Source organism: Monocercomonoides exilis (genome assembly GCF_001643675.1).
Source record: "Monocercomonoides exilis strain PA203 chromosome Unknown scaffold27-1312184, whole genome shotgun sequence".
Classification (NCBI taxonomy): Eukaryota; Preaxostyla; order Oxymonadida; family Polymastigidae; genus Monocercomonoides; species Monocercomonoides exilis.
This window is the reverse complement of record NW_027150572.1, coordinates 107194-123332: the sequence shown is the minus strand read 5'-3', so window position 1 is coordinate 123332 and position 16139 is coordinate 107194. Positions and strand designations below refer to the sequence as shown.

The 16139-nt window shown below is 33.4% G+C and overlaps 2 protein-coding genes across 2 annotated transcripts; one reads left to right on the top strand and one right to left on the bottom strand.

The window, feature by feature from the left end:
• Nucleotides 1–10001: 10001 nt before the first annotated feature.
• On the top strand, nucleotides 10002–12515 carry MONOS_6567 (putative RING finger protein; the record flags this gene model as incomplete). The annotated part of the gene is made up of 8 exons (XM_067876807.1): nucleotides 10002–10351; nucleotides 10409–10563; nucleotides 10619–10777; nucleotides 10942–11095; nucleotides 11247–11372; nucleotides 11605–11708; nucleotides 11888–12318; nucleotides 12465–12515. The coding sequence occupies 8 exons, from the start codon at nucleotides 10002–10004 to the stop codon at nucleotides 12513–12515; spliced, it is 1530 nt and encodes a 509-aa protein (XP_067725877.1).
• Nucleotides 12516–12716: 201 nt separating this feature from the next.
• Nucleotides 12717–16116, bottom strand: MONOS_6566 (dihydropyrimidine dehydrogenase(NAD+)). Its single transcript, XM_067876806.1, has 2 exons — nucleotides 15954–16116; nucleotides 12717–15889 (listed from the first exon to the last, which is right to left on the bottom strand). Exons 1-2 carry the CDS (start codon nucleotides 16071–16073, stop codon nucleotides 12914–12916), a joined length of 3096 nt encoding a protein of 1031 aa, XP_067725876.1. The 5' UTR covers nucleotides 16074–16116; the 3' UTR covers nucleotides 12717–12913.
• Nucleotides 16117–16139: the final 23 nt, after the last annotated feature.

The following is a 16139-nucleotide window of genomic DNA, read 5'->3' as shown; positions in this document are numbered from 1 at the left end:
TTTTCTTTCATTTCGTCCAGATCGTTTGGAGCAAATGAAGGAGGTGGGAATTGTGCTTGACTGCACAGTAATACCTACAAACAGGCCTGGAGGGAGGTTGGAGTTTGGAAAAAAATACTACTCAGGGAAGCATCACATCTATTGTGTCAAGGCGGAGGTGGGAGTGAACCCCAAGGTGGGAACAGCAAGTACAATCAGTTCTATCTACTCTGGGTCAACTCACGATTTCACTATTTTCAAAGAACATTACCCCACATTTGTTCAAAAGCTTGGAGGAGCAAAGATTTTGGCCGATTCCGCTTACATAGGAGCGAAACCAGAGCTTGGGGCGATTATTACAAAGCCCGTTGGAACTCCTGAGCTTGCATCTCATCGTGTTATTGTTGAAAGATTCTTTGGAAGACTCAAAACTCTCTTTTCTGTCTTCCGTCATCCGTGGGTTTTTGAAATGGAGCGTATTGGGGACTATTTTTCAGTGGCTTGCTGCCTCACAAACTTTCATATCTTGCACAATCCACTCACAAATAAGGATTTTGAAGCAAATACATTGTTTTTGGAGGAGCTATATTCGAATTACTTGAGAAAAGTTGATGCAAAGAAGGTGGCTAATGCTTGATATTTCGCCAAAATGAAAAATAAACTCAATCCAGAAAATACCCTGACACCCACAATAACTACAATTTTGGCAGAAACAGGAGGCTTATCTTTCACTTTTTTACCATTATTTTTTATTTTCTTTTTCTATTTTTTCATTTTTATAAACATCATTTTACCATATTTTTTTATTTTAGATGCTTCTGATGATGATCAAAGGGCGTACGAAGCAGAAAAAGCGAAAGAAAGAAGAGAAAGAGCGAACTGCGAAGTTTTGGAACAAAGAAGCGAGCAAAGGGAACAGGTTTTAGAAAAAGAAAGAAAAGATTTTGATGAAGATCAAAATTGTGATAATTCTCAAGCTTGGCACCTGCCACATCAATGGAAATCTATTAGTATTTTTTCTCCATCTTCAACTCAGCCTTTTCCTTCATTTACACAAACACAACCTTCTTCTTCCTTTTTATCATCATCTTCATCTACTGCTTCTTCTTCCTCTTCTGTTGATTCAAAACAAAATAAACCCCCATCTGTTCTCCAATTGTTACTGAATAAAAAGTGAATATCATTTAATTTTTCTTTGACTTCTTTTTTCAACCATCTCATCTTTTTAATAATCTCTATTAATTAATATTTCCAATTCTGAATTTATTTTTTTGAATGAAAAACAAAAATTGTGTTTATTTATAAAATTTCTATATATTTGTTAGTTTTCTATGTAAAATAGACTAATAAAAATGAAATGAAAAAAAAACCTAACAAAAACAAAAAAGTGAAAAAAATTTGATCGAAAGAGCTTTTTGTTTTTTTGAAATACAGTTATAAATAAAATTTTAACTGTTGATCATCTCTTGCACATGTTGAAAACGTTAGTTTCAAATTGTTCATTACGATCCGAATCGGAAGAAGAGATGTTGAAAATAAACAATAAATACTTAAAACAATCAAAAAAAGAATTCACAAACTTGTCGCATTTTTAAGATCTGCCAACAAGGTAGAGAGTTTGAAAAAATAAGTCAATATCTTGATCGTAATTGACTCATAATTGTTTTTAAAAAAGATCAAAAAATGATCAATTCAAATCAGATTTGATTAAGTCAAATCAAATAAGATTGACTAAATGCAAATTGATTGAGTCAAATCAAAATTATGTGCTCAATTCGAAAAAGCTCAACAAGACCTTTTTCAAATTTTCTCTATCAATTTTATTTATGGACAAACCAAATTGCGTTTATGATAATCTAATTTCAATAAGTCATAATCAATTTCAAATTGATTCAGTGAATTTCAATTGATAAAATGTTGGGAAATTGATCCTCAAACAGATTTTCGAATTATGGAATTGTGATCAATTTTCAGTTCAAGAGTGTTTTTTGCTATGTCACAGAACAAAATATTGGATATTTTGGAACATGTAGAAAAAAGAATCGCACTTCCGCAACACGTTGAAATTAAGAAAGAAATCAAAAAAGAAACAGTAATCCAATTTGCATTAAAACGTATTGAAGACCCTTTGCGAGGGTTCTTTCGTCTCACTGGTTTCACCAGAAACGAATTTGATCTTCTTCTTCGAATTATTCAACACGAAACAATTCAGCACAGAGGAAGAGAAAAATCAATTAACAATTTTGATGATCAACTTTTTCTTCTACTCAATTTTCTTCATCTGGGTTCCACAACTCTTACTCATCAACTTGCATCATCCTACTACGAAACTCTTGGAGCAACAACACAACTTCTTCACAGCATTGTCAGAGATATCAAACTTCCGCTTATTGATATTTTTTTAACATACAGGCCTGATCGTGTTGACGAATTAAGAGATGTGGCGCTGGCTGTGGATTGCACGATAATCCCCACAAACAGACCAGAAGGAACATTATCAAATGGAAAAAAATTCTTTAGTGGAAAACACCATATATATTGCACAAAGGTTGAAGTTGGAGTGAATTTGAAAGTTGGAACTGCTAGTACAATTAGTGACATTTACCCGGGTTCAACCCATGACTATACCATATTCAAGGACCATTATCCCATATTCTGTTCGAAACTTGGAGGATCAAAAATTATTGCAGATTCTGCATATATTGGAGCAAAGTCGGAATTTGGTGCAGTCATTACAAAACCAGTAGGAACCCCAGAGTTGGCGAAACATAGGGTTATTATCGAAAGATTTTTTGGACGTATGAAAACGATTTTTGCTGTTTTTCGACAAAACTGGCCTTTTGATATTGACAAAATTGGAAGTTATTTTGCTGTAGCAGCTTGTCTAACAAATTTCCATATTTTACAGAACCCACTAACTGCGAGCGATATGGAAGCAAATCTTCGTATTTTCACTGATCTTCAAGTTCAAAACATTCACAGACATGAAGCAAAACAAAGATCCAATGAACAATATAGAATTCGACTAAAAAATCGACTCAATCCAGATCACTCACCTGCCTCAAGAAGCACGTCACTTCATGTTCAAGAAGAAGGCCTGCATTTCTTTTATTCTCTATTTTTTTTGAAAATAAGAGTGCAAAATAATTTTTTTTATGTCATACAAATATCAATTATTAATAATTTAGAATCTTCTGATATGGACGAAGAACCAGATATTCGAATTTCTTCAGAAAAAAATGAAAATGAAAAAAAAGAAGAATTGAAGATCATAGAAAAAATAGAAAGAAGCAAAAAAATTACGAATGAAATAGAAAAAGAAATCGAAAGTGATGATCATGAAGATTTTTCCAAATCGTGGCATTAACCATATCGAATGAAATCGATTAGATTTTAAAATTCTTCATCATCTGATTGTTTTCCTTCAATTTTTCCTGCTGCTACTACTCCTTCTTCTTCTTCTTACGCTTCATCTTCATCTTCAGCTTCATCTTCTGCTTCTTCTTCTTCAACTGCTACTTCTGCTTCATTAACTCACCAGAAAGAAAAAAGAATCACGCCCAGGGTGTTACAGGAGCTGCTATCGAGTCATAATTAATGCTTTTATTTTTTTTTAGAGAAACACATTCACACAATTTTATTTTTAACAAAAACAAGCTGTGAAAGATTTTTTCTATTTTTATTTATGATTTCATTGTAAAATATTATAAAATGACATGAAAAAAGTTCCTTTTTATTGGAAATTTTTGAAATTTACTATTTGAATGGATGTGAATTTCATTATTTCACTAAATAATCATAATAAACACTTAATTATTGAAAAATACTTCGATTTCTGTTTATACACCAAATTTGCTTGCTATAAATTGAAAAATGTTGATTAACATAGTAGAAAACACAAAAAATGAATACAAACGAATTCGGGTACTTGAACAGATTAAACAAAGAAAAACAATGTGGAAACAGATTAATTGAAACATAACAAACACACTTTTGAAATTTGGCTACACAATTTTTTCTTTCAACAAAGATATACAAAAAGTTAAAAAAATGTTTGATCAACATGGAAGATTTGATAATTCCTGAAAACGACCAAAAAAAGTTGATCCTAATTTGAAAAAGATTGATATAATTTCGATTAGATTATTCTAAATTAAATTTTCATGATGAATTTGAAATGACACACTCAATTCAGAAAAGTTCTACTAGAACCTTTTGTATTTTATTTGATGCATCCGCAAAAGATATATTAACACTTAATAATATCGATTGAAAACCGAATAGAATCAAACTTATTTGATTTGATTCAATAACATTCATATTCACAAATGTTGGTTTCGTGATCATTAATAACAAAATTTCAATATTTGGTTTTGATCAAACGAAAGTTGTTCTTATTTTTTTCTGATGTCACATTCAAATTTTTTGGACGTTTTGAAGAGTGTGGAGAGGAGAAATATTATTCCACAACGGAATGAATCACTTCAAAAGGAAGAAAAAATTTCCATCATCAAAAAAGCTTGTGACTTTTTTGATGATCCTGTTTCTTCTTTTTTTCGACTTACTGGATTCACAAAAGAAGAATTTGATTTTCTCATACATATTCTTCAAATGGAAGTTCCTCATCATCGAGGCAAACTGAAAGCAATCAACAATTTTGATGAACAGTTATTCTTGTTACTCACTTTTCTTCATCACGGTTCAACAACACTCACACTTTTATTATCCACACCTTTCTATGAAACTCAAAACGCTCTTGTCAGACTTCTTCACAGTATTGTTTCTCATATCAGAGCTCCATTAGCAGATTTGTTTTTGACATTTCGCCCTGACAGGATTGAAGTGATGAAGGAGGTTGGAATTGTTTTGGACTGCACAATCATTCCCATCAACAGACCTGGAGGTCGATTAGACTTTGGGAAAAAGTTTTTTAGCGGGAAACATCACACATATTGTGTGAAAGCTGAGGTTGGAGTCAATCCCAAAGTTGGGACAGCAAGTACTATCAGTGCAATTCATTCTGGCTCCACTCATGACTTTACAGTCTTTAAAGATCATTATCCTCAATTTTTGGATCGTTTGGGAGGGGCAAAAATATTGGCTGATTCGGCTTACATAGGAGCGAGACCTGATTTGGCTGCAATTATCACCAAACCAGTGGGAACACCAGAGCTAGCAACTCATCGAGTCATCGTGGAACGGTTTTTCGGTCGTCTGAAGACCCTCTTTTCAGTTTTTAGAAGACAGTGGCCATTTGAAGTTGAAAGGGTTGCTGATTATTTCTGTGTGGCTTGTTGTTTGACCAATTTTCATATATTACGAAATCCATTGACAAGAGCAGATGGGGAAGCAAATCAGCGTATTTTGGACAACTTGTGGACGGAGCATTTACAAAAACAAAAAGCAAGACAAATAGCGAATGAGAGATATCGAATAAAATTGAAAAATAGATTGAATCCGAGCTTGTCAATTACACCCACAATAACTACTTTACACGCACAAATAGACAGTTTATTATTCATTACTTTACCCATATTTATATTCATTATCTTTTATTTGATTTTTTTTGATAACTCTTTCAACCATTATATTTTCTCTTTTTTTTATTCAGATATTTCACAGAATGAAAAGGAAGGCGCACTGAAAAAGAAATGTGAAGAAGAAAAGAAAGAAAAGCGAAAAATCGAAGAAAAAGAAGAAAAAAGAAGAAAAAAGATAGAAATGAAACGAAAAGGATTGATTTGGAAGAAAATGATAGTGACGAAGATGATAATTCTATGGCCTGGTGTTTACCAGGTCAGTGGAAATCAATCCAACATTCTTCTGCATCTTCTTCATCTCCTTTTCCTTCAACTCCACGTTCATCAGAAGCAGAAAAGGCGAAAAGAATTACGCCAAGTCCTTTAAGGCTTCTTTTGGAGCAAAGAAATTAGTTTTTTCTTTTATTATTTCTATTTTTCAATCATTCACCTTTTTTTAAAAAAAAAAAATAAAAGAGAATAAAAAATATAACTTATTGTATGTATGTCATAAAATATTTATGAAAAATATTGAAATGAAACAAAAATCGTTGTTTCCCCTTGAGTTTTATATGAAATAAACGTTGAAAAAGTATTATTAATGATCCTAATTTAAAATAAAACGTCACAGCTGTTAATAGCTTAAAACATATGAAAATAATCATTAGAATTAATATAAATGCTCAATCACAAGGATATCATGTGAAAGAATAAAAAATAAATGCAAACCTTTTGAACTATAAAAAAACTCAAAATTTGCTGAAAACAGATCAAAACACCATGGATTTTATATAGATGCACAAAATACCAAAGTTTTGTGAATAATCGAAACGAAGGAATCAAATAAAAGAAGAAACAAAAAAATAATAAGATCAGTTTTTCAAACATTTCGTAATTCCTATTTTGGACCAAGTGAGATTGAGAAAGTTCCAATTTGATTGAATCAATTCCAAAAAAAGAGGTTGACATCTATGTTATAAAATCAAATTTATTTTTTGCTCAAGATTCGAAAAACGTCTACTAGAACCTTTTGTATTTTATTTGATGCATCCGCAAAAGATATATTAACACTTAATAATATCGATTGAAAACCGAATAGAATCAAACTTATTTGATTTGATTCAATAACATTCATATTCACAAATGTTGGTTTCGTGATCATTAATAACAAAATTTCAATATTTGGTTTTGATCAAACGAAAGTTGTTCTTATTTTTTTCTGATGTCACATTCAAATTTTTTGGACGTTTTGAAGAGTGTGGAGAGGAGAAATATTATTCCACAACGGAATGAATCACTTCAAAAGGAAGAAAAAATTTCCATCATCAAAAAAGCTTGTGACTTTTTTGATGATCCTGTTTCTTCTTTTTTTCGACTTACTGGATTCACAAAAGAAGAATTTGATTTTCTCATACATATTCTTCAAATGGAAGTTCCTCATCATCGAGGCAAACTGAAAGCAATCAACAATTTTGATGAACAGTTATTCTTGTTACTCACTTTTCTTCATCACGGTTCAACAACACTCACACTTTTATTATCCACACCTTTCTATGAAACTCAAAACGCTCTTGTCAGACTTCTTCACAGTATTGTTTCTCATATCAGAGCTCCATTAGCAGATTTGTTTTTGACATTTCGCCCTGACAGGATTGAAGTGATGAAGGAGGTTGGAATTGTTTTGGACTGCACAATCATTCCCATCAACAGACCTGGAGGTCGATTAGACTTTGGGAAAAAGTTTTTTAGCGGGAAACATCACACATATTGTGTGAAAGCTGAGGTTGGAGTCAATCCCAAAGTTGGGACAGCAAGTACTATCAGTGCAATTCATTCTGGCTCCACTCATGACTTTACAGTCTTTAAAGATCATTATCCTCAATTTTTGGATCGTTTGGGAGGGGCAAAAATATTGGCTGATTCGGCTTACATAGGAGCGAGACCTGATTTGGCTGCAATTATCACCAAACCAGTGGGAACACCAGAGCTAGCAACTCATCGAGTCATCGTGGAACGGTTTTTCGGTCGTCTGAAGACCCTCTTTTCAGTTTTTAGAAGACAGTGGCCATTTGAAGTTGAAAGGGTTGCTGATTATTTCTGTGTGGCTTGTTGTTTGACCAATTTTCATATATTACGAAATCCATTGACAAGAGCAGATGGGGAAGCAAATCAGCGTATTTTGGACAACTTGTGGACGGAGCATTTACAAAAACAAAAAGCAAGACAAATAGCGAATGAGAGATATCGAATAAAATTGAAAAATAGATTGAATCCGAGCTTGTCAATTACACCCACAATAACTACTTTACACGCACAAATAGACAGTTTATTATTCATTACTTTACCCATATTTATATTCATTATCTTTTATTTGATTTTTTTTGATAACTCTTTCAACCATTATATTTTCTCTTTTTTTTATTCAGATATTTCACAGAATGAAAAGGAAGGCGCACTGAAAAAGAAATGTGAAGAAGAAAAGAAAGAAAAGCGAAAAATCGAAGAAAAAGAAGAAAAAGAAGAAAAAGATAGAAATGAAACGAAAAGGATTGATTTGGAAGAAAATGATAGTGACGAAGATGATAATTCTATGGCCTGGTGTTTACCAGGTCAGTGGAAATCAATCCAACATTCTTCTGCATCTTCTTCATCTCCTTTTCCTTCAACTCCACGTTCATCAGAAGCAGAAAAGGCGAAAAGAATTACGCCAAGTCCTTTAAGGCTTCTTTTGGAGCAAAGAAATTAGTTTTTTCTTTTATTATTTCTATTTTTCAATCATTCACCTTTTTTTAAAAAAAAAAAATAAAAGAGAATAAAAAATATAACTTATTGTATGTATGTCATAAAATATTTATGAAAAATATTGAAATGAAACAAAAATCGTTGTTTCCCCTTGAGTTTTATATGAAATAAACGTTGAAAAAGTATTATTAATGATCCTAATTTAAAATAAAACGTCACAGCTGTTAATAGCTTAAAACATATGAAAATAATCATTAGAATTAATATAAATGCTCAATCACAAGGATATCATGTGAAAGAATAAAAAATAAATGCAAACCTTTTGAACTATAAAAAAACTCAAAATTTGCTGAAAACAGATCAAAACACCATGGATTTTATATAGATGCACAAAATACCAAAGTTTTGTGAATAATCGAAACGAAGGAATCAAATAAAAGAAGAAACAAAAAAATAATAAGATCAGTTTTTCAAACATTTCGTAATTCCTATTTTGGACCAAGTGAGATTGAGAAAGTTCCAATTTGATTGAATCAATTCCAAAAAAAGAGGTTGACATCTATGTTATAAAATCAAATTTATTTTTTGCTCAAGATTCGAAAAACGTCTACTAGAACTTATTCGAATTCACTGAGTTATATCGCATTAACTTTCACTTATTAGTACGAGAACGATCTCGTTCCAATAAGATTGACTCAGTACCGATATGATTAAATCACATTCATTTCTTATTATTCTGGGAGTTGTGATCGATTAAAGTTTATTGATTTATTTATTATAAAAATGAAACACTTTTTTATTAATTTGTATTTATAACAAAATGAAAAAATGTTTAGATATTTATTTTGCTGAAACTTTTTGAAAATAACAAAATCATAAAAAAACATTTGAGGAAAATGAAATAATTTAAATTTTTTCATAAAAACAACATTATTGCATAATATTGATTCGTTTTCGAGTGTTTCATTTCACATTTTCTTTTTTCTTTAAGTGTTTGTTGTTTTTTATAATTCCTGAAAAAAAGTTGAAAAAGAATAAAATAACAAAAAACAAAATTAAACATTGATTTTTCATTTAATTTATTATCAAAAATATAAAAAATTTCTTTAAAGTGTTGAATTAATAACAAACAACAACAATGAAAACCAAAAAATCGTCGAATCTTAACAAAAATCAAAAACTCATCAGTTTTTAGATTATAAATTCTTTTGACATGTAAATGGGAATTGATTACAGTTTGATTAACTTTAAAAATAAAACTTGTTAACACAAAAAACCGAAACAACAAGTTTACAAAAAAACTGAATCAAACTTGAAAATAATTAATAAATCGGTTGCACATGCGAAAATTATTAATAACACTACAATATATCAAAATATCAACGACGAATATGTTCTAGTAGTATTAGAAAGGAAAACAGAAAAAAATGTGTGATCAAAAGTTGTGATCAAAAAAATAACTATTTCGACCATAAAGAGATTTAGGAACATACGATGAGATTGAGTCACATTCAAAAAGTCAGACTAAATTCGAATTTCTTCAATCAATTTGGTGCGGCAGGGAAAATTCGAACAAGTTCTACTATCCATCGGCTTGTTGGTCTAGTGGTATGATTCTTGCTTAGGGTGCAAGAGGTCCCGGGTTCGATTCCCGGACAAGCCCGCTGTTTTTAACTTTTGGCAATGAACTTTTTTTTTGGTCTTTCGTATAGGGAAGAATTGTTTTTTATCGGCTGATTAAGAAATTGAACAAATGAAAAGATGATTCATTTTTCCATAATAAAATTAATTTTGATTTTGTTGTCTTGTATCATTTTTTTTCCTCAGGTTATTACTGAATTAGATATTACGGAAAAAGTTATGATTAGTTCTGAAAACTGTTGTGAGGATGACTCGACAGAATATGAAATTATTTTGGAATATGAAGAAGAAGAAGAAGAATTTGAAACTGAACCTTCAGAAAAAATCATTGAAACTCAACAAGAATTAGCCACATACAAATTCATAAAAAGAAATGATATTCAAAAACAAATTTTGGAGCAAGTAAATATTTTGTCAAAAATTCTTGATAAAAATCAAGATGAAATTTTACTGATGCTAATCCAATATAGGTTTGATAAAATAGTTCCAACATTTTATAGTTAAATTAGAATTACACTCATATAAAGATGGAACAAAGATAAACTTCTTAATGATCTTACTGATCAACCACGAAAATGCTTTTCGTCATGTGGGGTTATGCCGTTTCCAAAAAAAGCAAAAGATTTATCTGAAGAGGAAAGCGTATGCGAAATATGTTACGAAACTATAACATCTGGAGAAGGTTTGCTTTTTAATGAGAAAACAAAAGATTCATCACATATTGGTTTTTTCAAAAGAATGTAGACTTCCATGTCAACACACATTTTGCATATCTTGTATGGAATCATATTTGAAAAGTCGTATATCTCAAGGAAAATCTTGCCTCATCACTTCATGCCCCGAAGGAAGTTGCAAAATTAGAGTTTATCCAAGCTTGTTTACAAAATTATTGAATTGTATGCTAGAAAATATTCTCCATTGTACTTTTTTAAATTTTGTTGAAACACATAACAAGTTGTTTAATTTGAAAATGTGTGAACCACTTTTTATTTTTCATTTTTGTTATATGTTTTGGTAACATTTTGAACTTATTTCTGTTTGTTTTTTGGTAATACGAAAGCTAAATCAGAATCAACATATTGGATGCACCTTCAGAACTCTTTTATTGATGAGCAGCCAAAAATGAGATGGTGTCCATCACCAAACTGCGAATGGGTGGCTGTCAAGGAATCGTTCGATGAAGATGTCACTTGTCGTTGTGGCACAATATATTGGTGTGCTGTCCTGTACATCATTATTTTCATAGATGTTATTTTTTTATCGCATTATTTTATGAACTTGTTATTAACTCAAACAACCAATACTTTTTGAAATATGTTGAACATTGTATTCTTTAATTTATCTGTGATTTTGAATGAATCTCAGTTTCAAATGTGGCAAAGAAGCACATTTCCCAGCCACGTGCGAAATGATCGAAAAGTGGAACATTGCGACAAGCGGTGAAGCTATGTCTTCAACATGGATCTATCACAATACTAAACCTTGTCCAAAGTATGAATAACAGTTTTTTTCTGAAATTTTGTGTTTTATACTTTAATGAATGACAAAGTTTCAATTTTGGAAATGCATAATGAATAAGCAATTTGTCCTTTTTATGAATTGTTACTAAATTTCATGATGCATAACATTTTTCTTTTTTAACCAATTTTTATTTTTATCTTCCGAAAATAATTATTCATATTTCTATATTGACCTCTTTCAATGCACAATTTGCTGTTGTCAGATGTAAAAAGCCAATTCAAAAGAATCAGGGATGTAACCACATGACCTGCTCACAATGCAAACACCAATTCTGCTGGATTTGTCTTGGAGATTATTTAACGCACAGTTTGCTGCTGTTTATAATGTTGGAAACATAAAAGCAAGTTTTACTTAACATTTGAATTCTTTTAATCTTTCTTTATTGATTCGTTGCTTCAAAACTGTTAATAAAATTTATTTTGTTGCAACATTTAATTTACTGGTACTCAATTAAAATTGCTGAATAAATAACACAAAAAACCAAGGAGTTGAGAATTGTCGTCCTCTAACACAAGAAGAGTTGAATGCGTTTCGAGGTGAAGATCTTCGCTTAGACTTCAATCAGAGTTTGGTAGACAAACAATTGAAATTTAGTGAATGGTTAACGCGAGTGAAAGGCACAATGAAATATAATCAAACTGGGTTACAGTTAGCACCAAGCTCCAGCAGCAAAGCAGCATCATCAACATCAAGCGTGATCTCTGAAGCACAATCACTTTTGCTTCATTCTCTCTCTGTTCTGAAGTATTCGTGCATATTGGTGTTCTTCCTTTACTCGTTCAACGAGAAAGATCTTCTGGAATTTAATTTGAGAGATTTGGAGGCAGAAGCGAAAGAAATAGAAAGATTAATACAAAATAGAGTTACAGAAGAAAACGCTCATGAGCTTGCAAGTGTGGTCTCAGTAACAAAAAAAGTGTGCAAAATGTTTTGTGAGAGAATACAAGGAGTGAATAATTGTGAAGATTTTTTATTTTCATTTGCTGTGTTTTGATGAAATAGAGAATAATATTGACGTTTATTCTTGACTAATATTATCTTTTTCTTTGATAATATATGCAGAATCTTCATTCTATCATCAGCGCAATAGCAACTAAAACTTTCAAAATCTAATGAGTGTAGAATGGAATTTGATGATTTCATTTTATTTTTGTTAAAAGAATTAGTTTTTATAATTTTTGCTTTTATTTTCTGATAAATGGCTTGTTTTTGTTTGTTAGCATTAATTATTATCATTGAGGTGTTTTTTATAAAATTTTATTTTATTAAGTTTAATTTTTATTTCAAAAATTGTTTTATTGCAGTTATTCTATCTTTCGTTTTCTTTTCTATTTTTCATGGTTTTTTATCTTGTGCTCCAAAAAGAATAAAAAACTTTGTAAATGTATGAAGATGATGTGACTTTGTCCGATGGAGAACAAAAATGCAGCAACACAACAGAAAATGAAATGCATAAACAGCTTTTTAACTTGTGATGTGATATACATAGAAAATGAATTGATTGAAGAGTTCTACTTTGCTTTCATCTGGATACATTTTGCAGGGCACACCGAAGCACACAATCCGCATCCATGGCACATTGGAGTGACTTTTGGCAGTCGAGTGGTCTTGTCAAACACGATGCACGCATAGCCTGCATCAAAACATGCAACTTGACACCGTCCACATCCAAGGCACATGTCTGTATCGATGGTTGAGATGACTTTGATAGCTGGGCTGAGAGAGGAGTATGGCACAAGAGAAGCAAGACAAGAGGACACAACACCGTCAACAGATGATGAAGTGGATGGGAGGGATTCTCTCACAGATGGAATGGATGAAGTGGACAATGCGGATGAGCTGGATGAGGAAGATGAAGCAGAAGCAGAAGCAGAATTTGATGAAGATGCAGTCTCTTCATATTGGTCTTTCACTTTTGAAGATTGCAAGTATTTGTCGTATTCTGGATATTCCACAGGAAGAGGAGCAGCCAGAACTGCCTCAATTTCTGTTTTTTTCATCTCCTTTGCAAAAGGTCCGAATGTACGTCTGCTGCAGAATTTCCGTTCTTCATCAAAAAGCGCTGGAGGCACAAAAGACTTCCACAGTCTCATCTCAGAGTCACCGCGTGCATACAGCAGCCAGCGCAGTCCGGGCAGCAATTCAGAAATGAGAAGCGAAAAGCCTCTGGAAAAGATTGCTGAGCTGAACGATACAGCCCGTGCACCGCACTGAATGAACTGCCATGCGCTCAGAGAGTTCTCAGCACCACCAGATGCAATTATCTGCGCAAACGGAAACTGTGATGCAATAGTGGCAATTGACGCCAGTGCAAATGGCCTCATCCCTCTTCCAGTCAAAGAGGCAAATGTGGTGCTACCACCAACATTCAGCAAAGGTTCGCCGTCTGCGAAAAGAGGAGGCATTGCTGCCATGCTGTGCACAGCTGCAATCCCATCTGCCGAACCGTAGATACACGCCTTTGCAAGCGGCATAATGGGAGATTCAGCACCTCCACCACCAACTGCCCCACAACCGATCTTAGGAAAGAGAGGAATCGAAACAGCATAGTGCAAAGCATTCAGGATGTCCATGATGAGAGAAGGAAGCGGCTTGCCGCGCAGAGATGGAGATGAAGACGGGTGGATGTTTAGTTGAAGGGCATCAACACCAGCTGCCTCCATCCGCTGAGCCAAAGAAATCCAACTGGCAACACTTCCTTTTGAGCGAATTGATGCGATCAAAATGTGCTTTGGATACTCAGCTTTTATTTTCGGTATTTCCGTTTCCCAATATTTGATAGTGCGCTCAGATTCGAGTTCAATGTTCATATATGTTTCACTGTCAACATCGCCTGCTATTCGTGGTGTTCTGTTTTCAACCCTCCATCGATTCCCACTCCCTTCTCCTCGTTCAACCTCTCCCTCTTCGTCACCTTCAGCTAGAATAGTTTTGGTTATTGCAAAACCAAATCCTGCTTTGAATGCACGTTTGATCATTGGAGCACATTCAGTTGAAGGGCCAGCTGCAATGCCAAATGGATTTAGTAATTGAAGTCCTCCAACATCAACAGAAGTATCTACAAGATCGACTTGTGTCATGAAAGAAGGCACTTCAGTTGGTTGAATAGGCACAGAAATGTCACTTATCAGCTGTGCCAACCGACGATGGATACCCCATGCAGCAATTTTTCCATCATTCACAGCAGCAACAATTGTTCCTGAACCGACACAATCTCCACCTGCAAAGACTCCTTCAACTGAAGTCTCACCAGTTTCTGGATTAATTTCTATTCTTCCACCTTTCAGCATCTTCTCGAACGATGAATCAGGAACCATTCCTAAAGTTGACCCAAAAGCAGAGATAAGATGGTCGCAGAAGATGATCCGCTTTTGGTCGTTGTCTTTTTCATATTTCTCAGTTCCTGGAATTTTCCTCATCACTTCGCAGACTAATCCACTCGCCTTTTGGCCAGACTCGTCCATTATAATGTCAACCGGAGAGCAGCATGGCACAAACTCCACCTTTGCACTTCTCAGCCTGTCTATTTCATCTGGATTCATCCGCATATCCACTGTTCCTCTTCTGAATACAATAGACACAGCATCAGCTCCACATCGATATGCAGCTTGGCAGCAATCAGCTGCAACATCTCCGGCTCCACACACAACAACATGTCCTTTCAAATTTGGAAGATCCAAGGCTGTTTTTTTAGCAAGATCAGGCTTTGATGCTGTTGCAACTGCACCAAGAAACGTTTTGCTGTTCCAAAGATTGCAAGCATCCAAATGAGTTGTAAATGGATTCATCATCTGTGCTTCAGGCAAACCGATTCCAATAAAAATAACATCAAATCCTTCTGATTTAAGGGAATGCACAGTAATGTCTTTTCCAAATACTTTACCAAATTTAAAATTTACACCTAAATCTTGAAGAAGTTTCACCTCAAATTTTGTGACATATGAAGGAATACGAAATTCAGGAATCTCATTTAACGGCGTTCCACCAGGAGATTCTGTCTTCTCAAATATTGTAATTTCTGTGTAGCCCAATCTTGCCAAGTAAGTTGCACATGATAACGAAGCCGGCCCTGCTCCAATCAAAGCAATCTTTGCTTTGTGATATGGTTGTGAAATTATTGATGGATCTCTAATTTGAGGAAGATTCATCCTCATGAAAGCTTCACAAGCAACGCAATGAAGCTCTCCAATATCCAAAGGTCCAATTGCAGTATCTGTCAGGGAGCATGAGCCTCTACATCCATCAAAATTTGGGCAAAGGAGTCCACATGTCCATGCAAGAGGATTATGCGTAAAAAGAATTTTTGCAGCAAGATAAAAATTACCCTCGGAGATGGCATGATTAAATGTTCTGATATCAAGCTGAGTTGGACATGAAGCCTGGCATGGAGAATCGACACATTTAAGGCATCTTTGTGCTTCACGTATTGCTTCATTTACTGTAAATCTTCTTTTAACACACTTAAAATCCTTGTTTAATTCAGTTGCCTTTTATCAAAAATTGTAAAGCCAAAACAACAACAATAAACGATAAAATATTTAGAATACACACAGAAGACGCAATCCCTCGATGTAAATAGCATTCAACTTGACTTTTACAAGACGTTGGCCTAAAGCACATTGGTCTTTTTACTGTTTGTGGAACAGCTCCACTTATATCAGTTTTACTCATGAACTTTTCAATATTCAATGAACCAGACACTTAAATTTTGTAATGGTTTTTCAAAATAACATCAGA